At 52.6% G+C, this 12,498-nt stretch overlaps 1 protein-coding gene across 2 annotated transcripts in view; it reads left to right on the top strand.

Moving 5' to 3' along the window:
• Mvb12b (multivesicular body subunit 12B) overlaps positions 1-12,498 on the top strand; it is a 166,557-nt gene that overhangs the window by 53,437 nt on the left and 100,622 nt on the right. For both annotated transcript variants that reach the window (XR_013155328.1, XM_077108808.1), the window contains exons 3-4: positions 5,938-6,045; positions 10,803-10,899. Coding sequence is in view for 1 of the 2 variants with exons in the window: in XM_077108808.1 (XP_076964923.1) it covers positions 5,938-6,045; positions 10,803-10,899 (205 nt within the window). In the remaining variant the exon portion in view is untranslated. The remainder of the gene's footprint in view (positions 1-5,937; positions 6,046-10,802; positions 10,900-12,498) is intronic.

The raw sequence follows: 12,498 nt of genomic DNA, 5'->3' as shown, positions 1-12,498 counted from the left end.
CCCGCGTAGCAGGTCTTGGACTCAGGTCCACACGTACATATCGTCCTGAGGCCGAGGTCCACCATGGGGACACCCCACACTGGGACTGACACTCCTGCTCCTCAGCTTCTCATCTGCTAAAATCAGATGGTAACGGCACGTGACTCACGGCACTGATGATTTGAGAGGATCAGCGGTGCTGGAGTGAGCAGAAACGCGGTGGGAGGCTGACACGGAGGCTGGAGGGGGGCTGATCAGGGAAAGCAGGAAAGCTGAGCCTGAGGGGCCACGTGTTGGCCCCCATGGACAAAGGTGCTTTCTCTTTCCAAGGCTGGTGGCCTGGTTACTCTTGGCTTCTGGGTACACGTCCTATGCTTTCTCCCTGAATTAGGTAATCTTGAGTGCTTCTGTGTCTTGCAACCAAAAGAACTTGATTAAAACCCTGGCCCTTCCTGGATGTGTGAGGGAGGCCTTTTAAAACCACAGGGCTGCGGGCTGGGACGGAGGTCACAAAACAAGTAAGCCATGTGGTGTAAAAATTAGTGCTACTGTGCTTTACTCTAGTTTTTGCCACCTCTGGCAAAGGCCTTCTCTCCCTGTGTCTTAATGTGGCAGAAAATGTCACATGGCAAGAATGCACAGGAGAGTATGCACGAGGCCAGCCTCATCCCACTGTCAGGACAACTCCTGTGGCCTCGTCACCTCTTAAAGGCCACCGCTTCATACAGTTGCAGTTACATTTCAGCGTGAGTTCTGGAGGGGACATTCAAACCTTAGCTCACAGTCTTCTCATATGCTACTGTGTCAAAGCAGAATTCTTGAAACACACATGTACCCAAAAGTGCCCTCAAGAGCCGCGTGTCTGCGGCAGTCGAGCTGATGTTCTGGGCTCCCAGCTTCCTCTCGCCATGGTGGTACCTGGTGCCCCTCAGTGACTCTTTCTGTATGGGCAGGTCCTTCTGGTATGTTCCAGAGGCTGCAAGTGGCTGGTCAACTGTCCTAAAGGCATTTACCAAAGGCAGGGCCCCATTGAACAACTTTGAGTAAGTTTGTCATTTTCTCCTCTGTAAACTGGGGAGATAGAGTGCATGTCATGGGTTGTGGGGAGGAATCTGAAGATGCAGGTGACTGGCTTTGAGGTGCTGGCCAGCATTCAGGAGAGCCTGCAGCCCTGCCCCCAGCAGGAGGTCACACCTTCCCCAGGGCTCCCACAAGTGCAGTGTCTCAGAGGCAGCCAGTCCCACATCAGAGGCTTGTTGGGGTGTCCAGGCACATCTCCTTCTGTAACTGCTAGAATGGGACCTCTGTCCTTAAGCCAGGAAAGGACATGGGAGGCCTGAGCTGTGTGACAGAGGCCAAGCCCTGTCCTGAAAGTCCTGTGCAGGCTGGTGCTGCGCCTCTCCTGGGCCATCGGAAGGTTATCCTGTGGTGGACTCTGGCCGTGGGGAAGGCTGGACCCTGCTGTAGGAGCCGCTCTGGACGTGGTTACCTGCCTGGGAACTAGGAGTGAGCCCGTTGACACGGTGGGACTGTCCCTGATGGTGGTGACCCTGGCGGTTTATCTATAAGGAATCTTGTTCCCTACCATCTTCCATGTCATTTCCCCAGCTCTCAGACCCGTAAAGTTAAAAATTTACAAAGTGGCATGTGCACACACAGTTGGAAAATTAAAGAGCACCAAAAGGCTTATGAGAAAAGATAATGCCCGCCCAGGCCCCTTGCCGCTTCCCTCCCTGGGCAGTGACTTTCAGCTCTCCGCAGTGTTCCTGCTCCGCCACCTTATCTGCATGTCCCCAGCAGCTCGACTGTGCTGCGCTTCTCACTCAGCCTACCCTAGGCCTTTCTCCTCTTACAGCTCCCATTCGGCAGCAGCTCGGAGTTTGGGGAGGTAAGGCTCCCTGTTTAATGCCGATGGTGCAAACCGTTGGTGCCGCTGAAGTGAGTGATATTCCTTCAGTCACTTTATGCCTGTTGTTTTCTCTTTTCTAAAAGCACCAACACCTTTGTCCCCTGCCTGTCTCTGTTTCTTCCAGCTGCTTAAGTGCAGTTTACCCGGCCTTTGATCCATACCCGCTCCCCCAGAGGTGGCGGGCCCTGACTTCTCTTCCACAGGAAATCCCCTGTGGCTGGGTGTGCCACCGTCCTCACTGCTGCCCTGTGGGCCCCATTTCCTGGAGTTGGTGGTTTCCTCCCTGTCCTTTGAGTCCCAGGTTCTGCGTTCTTGTCCCTAGCAGCTTCCTAAGAGAGCCCCTGGAGGCGACCTTTCCAAGGGCACGCACATCTACACGGTCTCTACCTTGCCTCCTGTCAGCCACCTGACAGTGGCTCAGGTGTGGAACCCCAGCATTCCTCAGAACTTGGAGGACATCTTTTCTTTTAGTTGCACCTATGGCTGAAGCATGATGAATCTGACTCCACCTCTGCTGTAGGGCACCTGCTCACTCCCTCTGCGGGTGTGTAGGTGGTTTCGGGGTGATTTGCTGCTTTGCTCTGGGGTGGGGCTCCCTCTTCTCTGGCTGGACCACTCAGGACCTCTCAGGGCCAGGTTCGCGCTCTTCCCTTGACTTCTCTCTGAACTTGACTGGCTCCTCAAGAACCTTCTTGGTTCGTTCCCCTAATCTCGCTCCTCATGTTTGCATTTTACCTTCTGGAAAATTTCCTTAACTTTCTCTTTCAGTAGTTTTAAAAGTTTTTAATTTTAGTTATTTTACTTTTTAAATTTCTCATCTCTTTATATCGTTCTCCCAGGGCTCCTCTTTCAGAAGTCTTTACAGGGTGCTCTTCTTGTTTGTTGGATGCTGCGTGTCCACTGTTCCCAAGGATTCCGCTGTCCTGTGGTCATCCCTAGCTTTCTGGTTTCCTCCTATCATCTGTGATAGGTTCCAGTTCTCTTTTTTATTTTTGTTCATGTTTGAACCTTCCCCCCGGAGCCAGGTGGTCAGTTGACATTTAGGGGCAAGACGCTGGCTGGTGGGTTGGAGCTGGTGGGCTGCATGGTGGGGCACCTTTGTAGGGGATGCCCCCAAAGTCCATGCTGGTCCACCTCCGGCACGCTCAGCCTCTCAGTAACCAGGCTTCCAATGTCCAGCGTTTAGGAGAGACACTGGGAAGTGGGAAGGAGGTCAGTGAGCCCCAGGCGTGGTGAGGGGGCACCGTCCAGTGTGCAGCCAACTCCTGTTTTTAGTCTAGAGCTGCACTTCCTCCCCCACCTGCTTCCCCTCCGGGCTGGGCTTCTGCAGTCCTGAGCCTCACTGGCACTCCTTCTGCAGAAATGGGGCGGGGACTGGGATCTTGCTGCTTTGGTCTGGTCCACCCACTGGGGTCCTAAATTCAGATCTGCTTCCCACCCTCATGCTTGTAGTGTCTGGGCCTGGGCTTTGGGTTGGAGGCCACCTCCTTGAGCATCAGCCACGTGGGCCCTTGTAATAGTCCCCTCCCCTGTGAGGCCCCCACTGGCGCATTCCACAGTTCCGGGCCCTGCTGGTGTGCTCCTCTCTGGCTCTTGGTTTTGGCAGACTCCTGCTTTGGCTACTGGTCATTGTAGGGATGCTGGCAGGGAAGAGAGATCTGCCACGCCTGGTTATCAGCCCACCTGCCTTTCCTCCTCACAGGTTCCTGCACCCTGGGGAAAAAGCTAGAAAAGTGGGAGCTTCTCACAAGCGTGTGTGCGTGTGTGTGCAAGGGTACTTGTGAGCCCCGTGCCAGGCTCTGCAGGCACTGTGGTCATCAGCAGCCTTGGAAAGAGCAAATGGTTAGGGAACAAGGCAGGAAACAGGGAGGTTAGCCAGAGGAAAAGTGACCTCAGTGTTAGTATGGGTCTCTGCCTCATGGATGGTCACTTGGGAAGTGGCTGGAGGGTGAGCCCCTGAGGCAGAGAGGACCCAGATGCCCATGCAGCTCAGGGGTTCAGTCCTGGAAGCTTCATTTAAAAGTGTGCTTGCTGCCTTACCTAGGGGAGCCAGCAGGCGCGTGGCTGCACACTCTGGGCTGTGCTCAGGTGGTCGGCTGCTCATTCCCTCCTCTGGGGGGTTTTCATTGAGCCACTTGTGTCAGGCACTGTGCTTGGTCCATGGGTGAAATGGCAAGCAGTGTCTTGGGGAAGCTTCTAGTCCTGAACAGATGAAGCCTTTGGGCTCCAGGTGAGGTCTGCCTGTTCCCTGTAGGGCCTTTGGTCCTCCACCTTGTACCCCAGCCCCCCAGAGCCTTCCCTTCCTGGGCTCTGCTGCCTGACAGTGGGGTTTGAAGGTTTCTGTGTGGTGCCCTAGGGGTGTGCACTCTGGGTTCCGATGCTGCCTTGGGTCAGTCAAGGGCGCCTCTCCTCACACTGTGGCGCTGATCTTGTAGCTCGTCTTCCTGACTTAGGGAAAGGGACTGGGTTGATAGCCCCATTGGTGACTAGATCTGGAAGAAGGTCTGGGACACCTTGCTGCAGTGGGGAGCTGCTGCGTGTGGTGCTTCCCTGGAATCCTGGTGCGGGCCATCCAGGAAGATGCCCTCTAGCCCCGTCTTGTCCCAGGGTGTGGCTCCCTGCAGGGCTGGAGGACGGCTACACACACACTTGGAGCATTATCCCCACACCAGTCCTCCTTCCGCTTTCAGGTCAAAGAGACTTGCACACTTAGCATCCGGACCTGTCTTTTCCCTTCAGTGTATTGCTAATTTACACTTGTTTAGTTTGAAAACCAAGCATTTTTCTACTGCCAGCTGCCTTCTAGCTCCTCTGAGGCAGCCTCCCAGGCGGCTGGGGCAGGCTCCAGGCTTGTCTGGCCCACCCTGGCCTCCGATGGTGGGGGCTGTGGACTGCGGGGTAGGCCCCACTCAGTTGGCAGGGATGGGCTGGACGAGGCCGGCTTGTGTAAGGAAAGGAGCCGCTTTCAGCAGCTTGTTAGCATTGTCAGGAACATGTCAGATCAAGGACCGGATCCCCGTGTAAACCTCAGACACAACAAAGAGCATTCAGAAGGCAATGGCTTCCAGTCCCCTCTTGTGTGTCCCACATTTGGCTCTGCTCCCCTGGCTTTCTGGACACCCCCTTTGTGATGCTGACCATGGGGTGCAAGGCTAGTCGCTCTCACCAGCTATGTGATGTGGTCACATTGGCAGCTGGGTGAGAGCGCAGACCAAGCCCTGGCCATCTAGTGATGGGGCAGCCTGGAGAGGAAGGAAGAAGGGAGAGGCTCCTTCAGGCCTCCTGCTCCTCCATCCGGCCTCCTGCAGCCTCTTGTTCACCCAGCATGGACACCATGCAAGGACCCAGGCCAGCCCCGCCCCGCCCCGCCTCGCCTCGCTGTGCACATCCAGGCCTCACCCTTGAGCATTCCCTGCAGGAGAACTCCCTCAGCTGCAGGAGAGGACATGGCTTCCAGTGAGACTAGGAACGGGGTACCGAGTCTGGTTTCATTTTTCAATCACGATGCATTTCTGACCTTGAATTCCACTTTCAAGGCTGTTCCAAGAAGACACAGTATGGAAACAAGTGTAACTGACCTGTGCCCCCTCGGTCCCCAGCAGAACCCCCTGAATAACATGCCTGCTGGCACCACCCAGGCAGGAGGCTGCCAGTCACCCCACAGGGTGCCCAGATGCATTCCACACCCCATTGGGCTTTTCTGCACCCTACACCCTGAGTAAGTGGTAATGAGTACCCCAATGTGCTGACTGACCCCAGCCCTTCTTGGTCCATTACAATAAAGTGGCTCTTTTCCCTTAGAACCATTTTTGTCAGGGTGTCTTTAATCAGTGGCTTCCCCAGGGACAGTATTTTTAGAAGTTGTATTTTTCACACTCTCCCTTTTCCCCTTTTGGAAATTCTCTTCCCCTGCCTAGTGAAACGGACTAATGAGATGCCAGGAGACTTGGGCCGTGTTAATTGGAACAGGTACAGAGGAAGCGGCTCGTGCACACCTTCAGCTCCATCTTGTCTCACCTGCGATCCTCTCCCCCGTCTCTCCGGCACAGGTGGCACAGACAGCAGATGGCGTGGACGCTGACCTCTGGAAAGACGGCTTGTTCAAGTCCAAGGTTACCAGATACCTGTGTTTCACAAGATCGTTTTCCAAAGAAAATGTAAGTGTAGGGGTGGTTTCTGTTTGCTGAGTGGGCACAGATAATTGCACTCCTGTTTGGAATTTCCTCATTTTTTGTTGTGGTTTACTTTCATTGCTGTATTAATTTATCTAAGGTTTTAGTGAATTGGGTAGAATCGGCAGCCGGCGCTGGGTTTCATTTATTACCAATATTATTAACCATGTACCCAAGTGCACAGTGAATTCCATTAAAGTGTGTTCTCAAAAGGAAGCCAGGAAATTTCTCTCACAGCTCTCATTTGCCTACTTTCCTTCAAGTGACAGATCACGGTGCTGTGGACACGACCGCCTTCCCGTGGAGCTGGAGTTGATGCTGGCCAGCAAATGGCAGCCCCACTCAAAGGGGGCCTGCCCTACCTGCTCCTGGGTTCCCAAAGGGACTCCCCCTTGAGTCTCTGTGGACATTAGACAGTCCATTGTTTCCGTCGATAGGTATTCACTTGTGCAGATTTCTCTTAATATGCTGGGTTTTGTTACTTGGATCTGTGAATTAGGAAACTTTAACTATCCCTACTAAGTCTTTCCCAATAAGGTGTTTCAATGGGCGGCTTAGAAAAGAGGGAAATAGCTCTGTTTTTTCTCCCCTGCATCAGGCCTGCCTTATTGGCCCCTCACCCAGTCCCTCAGCATTGCCCTCCCCACAAAGACGGACATTGAGAGTTGGGTTTAAGGCTTGTCCAAGGCCACGCTCTTCCCTGGCCTCAGGTGGGGAGCAGCCCGATTCTCATTTTCAGTGGGGAAGTTTATTGCTGGCCCACATAGTTACTTCTCTTTCTAATGCGAATGTTGTTTTTTTTTTTTTTTTGGAAACATTTTACCAACTTATTTTTATAAACTTTGTTAAATAGTAATGTATGTTCATGGTTAAAAAAACAAAACCAAACCATAACAATGACTTCAAACACCGTCACCCAGAGGCCTGGGCAGGGAGGAGTCTTCCTCTCCATCACAGGCCCCAGCCTGGTGCCATGTCACGCACCTGGGTGTGTCCCTTCCAGTGTGGTCACAGGTGGGCCATCCCGCTCTCTGGCTTCCACCCTCTTCCACCCGTTCCTGTTCTTTGTTGGGAGAATTACTCCTAATGTGTTCAGAACTTGGTTAGGTTTCCCCACCTTCAAGAGCAACATATTTGCTCGTTGTAATGTACTGAGCTTATAATGGAGTAGGGAAAGTCCTGGCACTAAGTGCTGGAAATCTTTTGAACACATTTTCAATACCAGGAAGGTATCAGCTGAGCTGGGGGACGCCTCACCGTTAGCTGGTCCACACGGTGGACAGGCTGGCAGCCTGTCCACACGGCTGCCTTGGGCTCACTGTGGCCTGGGGGACACCACAGAGCAGGCCAGGAGGTGGCATTGCCTTTCCAGATGTTGGGCTCATGGGGCTGGGGGTGGTGCCCATCCTAGCGCTTCCTCACTGCCCCCTGGGGCGCTCCTCTTGCCCTTTGTCCCTGGGGCTGACCTATACTCTTTTTGAAACTTAGTTCTATTTTTAGCTTTTGTCATTTTTGTTCTGTCCGCCATCCCATCCGCTGCTTCCTGCAGGAGGTCAGTGTGCTACTGAGGCTTGGGGCTGCAAGGAAGGCTCCCAAGGACTCCTGCCCTCTGTCCCCTGCTGCTTTCTAGGTCTTCCTTCCTGGTCACAGCTCTGTGATCACTTTGGCTCCTTGGACTTTGTCGAGTCCAACATGACAAAGAAGTCACAGGGCCTTGTTTGTTTTGGGTGTCTTGAGTGAGTGTCTTATAGAAAATGTGTTGCTTTCCTCACTGTTGGCTGGTCACCCAGCAGCTGTGTGTCGGTGCGACGGGTAGGGAGAGGCCAAGGGCAGCGGGAGCAGCCCCCACCCCGCCCCCAGCAGTGTGAGGAGCAGGTGCATCTCATTTTTGGAAAAAGAATGAATGGGTCCTGTAGAGGTTCCAAATGATCAAATCAATAGATTGAATTTGGTTTGGGATCAAATCCGGAGGTGGCTTGCTGCCCCAGAGTGAGGCAGGAGCCAGGTGAGCTTTGGTCCTTACAGTCGTCTGTCTTAGTCCCGCAGTGTGGGCGAGGGCTGTGCAGAGTGCGGTTTTTACAGCCGTGCAGGAGGGTGTGGGATCTCCAGACTGGGCAGAGTCTTAATTAGGTGACTTGAGACTCCCAATGTAGGAGTTTTGGGAGCCTCCTCTGGAACCTAAATTCCTTTCCCCCAATAATGCTATTAATACAGAAACCTGGCTTTGGAGTGACATTGCTTCCTGGGGAAGGATCGAGATTAATTGCACTTTTCATGCCCTGTACTTTCTGCATTACCTGTAATAATAATGTACATAGATTAGGTAGGGAGGATATTAAACAGAAGGATTTATGAACATTTGAATATTAAGTTGGTTATCTGTGGCTACCTTAAATGCAAGGTTGTCAAAAATAATTACAGTATACTAGCAAATACTGGCTACCAGAGACAATATAAATACCCTGAGTCAGTGCATATTGGGCTTTTGGCATGAATCATTTGCTCAACAAGGATTGGGAATACGTTCTTCATATTTATGAGGAGGAAATGAAAGAGAGCACGGGTGGGGGAGGGGAGAGGAACAAGCAAAATTAATGGTGTCGCAGCCCTATCGTATTAAACCCTGAGCGGTGGCAGCCCCAGCCCTGTGTGTGGGGGGCCACTTGGGCTGCGGAAGCATCCACGGTGCAGCCTTCCATTTTGCATGCACAGAAGGATTTTCCCAGGCTCCTTTTAATGGCCACACCACTGGTGCTCTGTTTTTATGACCGGGGACATTTGTAGAGAGTGTGGAGGGCGAGGTCGCTAAGTGGTTTGCAGTTGACTTCTGGAAGCCCAACTTGTCAAGGAGGAGACATTTGAGAAGGATACTGATGAATTCCCATCCATCTACGGGGCAGCAAACATGCCTGGTTGTTAATTCCTCAATGCAGAAAGCAGTGACGACGTGGAAAAGCAACTGCCATGGAAAAAAATGATGATAGATTAGATCAGGCGATTCTGGAAGCAGCTGATGTTCATGAGTCAGGTTAACGGTTCAAACCCCTCCTGCGAGCTCAGATATTTATTCCATGCGACACGGGCCCCTCTGTACCCACGGGCCGCTCTGTGCATTGTCTTTCTGAGGCCCAGCTCCCTGAGACCACGTCGTGTTCGGGCTTGGTGAGCACGTGGTGCAGAGAGGGAGAAGGGCTTGGTGCTGGCAGGGCCATGAAAACACCGGTTGTAGGTTACACTAGCCACTTGACCTTCATGTTTCAATTTGAAGAATTTATTTTATTTGTTTGCTTTTGATTTATGATGCATTTGTAAACATACTTTCATGATTTTTATGATATGGTTTAGATTTGCCCTCTAAGCAAATCCATTTTGATTTCTGACTCTCCATGACCCACTCAGTTGAAAGAAATGTATCAAAAAAGAAAAAAAACACATTAATTTATTCAGTGAATCATTAGTGAGCACCTCCCGTGAGCAGGCGCCATGCTAGGCTGTGATCTGCCGTGGAGCAGAGGTCCCTGTGGTCCTTAGGCCCCAGGGGAGAGGCAGATACCAAGCACACAGCCTCACAAATACATGAGGGAAAAGAACGCCTCGAGAGAGCGCGGCTCAGATAGGGCGTGAGGATTCCCTGGTGGCTTCTCATAGGCCCAGCACTGTGCAGGCAGAGGTGGCCCTGCACACAGTGGGGCTGAGACCCTTCCTCACTAAACGATGGGGACAGTAGCCTGAGAGGTTGCTGCCGAGGCCAAAGTCATGCGCTGACCACCTGGACATTGGTCCAGGGACACAGAGAAGTACACTGAGAGTGTGCTCATGCTGGGCTCGGGGGCGAGGCACGTCCAGGAAGTAGGCGTACAGGGTGCATTGCTGGGATCCTAACAGGAGAGATTTGGAATGGGAACCCATCATTCCCTCCATAACTGACTCTCACTAGAGAGAGGGGAACGAGGCTGTGGGTGACTCCGAGGATGTTAATGAACCTCAGTGGTGGTCCTGTGTGTTTAAGTTGTAGGGCAGATTTCTTTAGGGCTGTTTCCAGCATGAAGTACAGGCTGCAAGTGCCAGTGTGCTCAAGAGCATTCTCTCCTGCGGTTACAGAATGGCGCTCTGCCTCAGAAAGATGTGTCCACACTGGTTACGGAAACCGCGCACTGTGGACCCCAAATACCAGCACTAAGCAGGAGCTTAAGAGGCCCTCGTGTTAGAAGACGTGCGGTGCTGAGGCAGCCGTGTTAGTTTATGATCCCTGGGATTTTGCTAAATGTATCTAGCGACCGAAATGTGTGTTGGTAGCAGGCTGGTGATTGCTCAGGAGTCTGATGGGTTCACTGTTCAGTTTAGGTGCAGCTCTTCCCGTGCAGGTGCCCAGGAATCTGCTGTTTCTAAAACCTACTGCCCTGAGATCTGGTGCTCAAGGCTGAGTGGCAGCCAGGCCCAGGGACTGGTGTGCACAGCTGCCCTCTGCTGGGTTCTGTCCACATCATCTGCTGGGTGGCCCACCTGGCTAACCAAGGCCAGTCTGAGTGAATGGCTTTGAAGTTCTGCAGATGAAACTCCTTCCCGGCGGCCACCGAATCCCTTCGTAACCGCTAGGGAACATTAAGTGTCACCTCCTCTAATTAACCTGCTGTCGTAAAGCTGCACAAGTCATTGTGTTAAATGTGCATCTTGAAGCCAAAATGGCGAACCTGCTGCAGGCGTGCTCAGCCTAATAGTCTGTGTCTCTCTTTCTTCCCAAGAGTCATTTGGGGAACGTGTTAGTGGACATGAAGCTCATTGACATCAAGGACACACTGCCCGTGGGCTTCATCCCGATGCAGGAGACGGTGGACACACGTGAGTCTCCCTTTAGCGCTGGTTCTCACGCGAGTCTTCTTCCCCCAAGTAGCATCTGAGGGATTTTTTGTGTGCGTTTTTCTTTGGAAACATTTAGGAAGTCCTGCTATGTGCCCATGGACAGTGTCTGCTGCTTTCTCCGTGTGTCCTCCTTGCTTCCCCAGGGCTGGCAGAGATCCTGGGCAGCCTGTAAGTAAGCAGAGGCCCCTCTCCCTCAGCGGGTGGCCCCGGAGCTGGCCTAGCCAGGTCAGAGTGCAGAGCTGGTGACAGTCATGCTGCTGAAGCCAGGCTCCTCCTGAGACCAGGAGCTCAAGAGGAGAATCAAAGATAGCCAGGGGATTCACGTGCAGCCCTGTGTCCACTGGGGGCTCGGAAAGCCAACAACACCAGTGAGAACCAGAATGACCCCAGGGAAGCACACACGGGAGCCGGGTTTGAATACCCTGACCACCAAGGAGCACTGAGCATCAGTGACCTGCTGATGGACAGAGCTGCCTCGGGATGCTGGGCGCCTGTGGTCCGGTGGCGGTGGCGGTAGGCAGGGCTGGAAAGCTCTGGGCGCTGGAGTTTCCTCATTCTCATTGGGTGTGCCTCGCCCACCACGTGGAGCAGGGAAGGAGGAGCAGGCACACCCTCTCGGCCTCCCAGTTGGGCTCGCCGTGGCCTGTTGTCACTTTCCTGCTGGCATTCTGAGTGGACCCACGGCGACTGCTGTTCCAGTGAAGCAGGTGAACCCGCTGCTTGGCCTTACCTTCGTTCTCAGTGGCCTCACTTGTAACTCCAGGTCGTTTTTAGTGTCGTCGTCATGTTATACAAGCTACCCTCTCACTGGCTGGTGTGGACCGTGTGTTTGCTATGCATTAGCCCCTGGGGTTTACTTCCCTGACAGCGTTTCATGTTCAAAAGACCCCTCTTTAGAGATCCGTATCATTACACCCATTTTGCATATAAAAAGTTGAGTTCTAGTAAATATTTAGGGTTCAAAGAATTTAGTAAAGTCTCACACACACATTTAGAGGTGGAAACCCACACAGTGCCGCAGCCTGTAATCTCAGCAGCTCAGGAGGCTGAGGCAGGAGGATGGCAAGTTTCAAGGCCAGCCTTAGCAACTTAGTGAGACCCCATGTAAAAATAAAGAATAAAAAGGGCTGGGTGTTATAGCTCAGTGATAGAGCGCCCCTGGGTTCAGTCCCTAGTGCCTCCCGCCACTGTGCACACAATACCAGGTGCACACTCCAGTCTGTCTCGGCCACTTTTAATCACAGTACCACTGTCTTGTACAGATAGATTTCATATATTTATACAGAGGGGTTTTTTTGTGACAACCTTATTAAGATACAGTTCAAACATCATTTAATTCACCGATTAAGTACGATTCAGTGATTTTTAGAATATTTACAGACCACTGTCAATTTTATCACCACAAAGGAAAATCTGAACCCTTAGCCAAGGCTGTTCACTGCTTCCGGCCCTCGTCGCCCCCCCTGCACTCCTGGACGGCCGCTCAGATGTGCTTTCTGACTGATTTGCTTACCCTGAGTGTTTCCTGTGGGTGGAATGTTGTCTTGGGTGTCTGGCTTCTTTCTTCTGCGGAATGTG

This window comes from Callospermophilus lateralis, chromosome 2, assembly GCF_048772815.1.
Source record: "Callospermophilus lateralis isolate mCalLat2 chromosome 2, mCalLat2.hap1, whole genome shotgun sequence".
NCBI classification, from domain to species: Eukaryota; Metazoa; Chordata; class Mammalia; order Rodentia; family Sciuridae; genus Callospermophilus; species Callospermophilus lateralis.
Note: the sequence above shows the minus strand (reverse complement) of the source record. Positions and strands in the feature narration are given on the sequence as shown.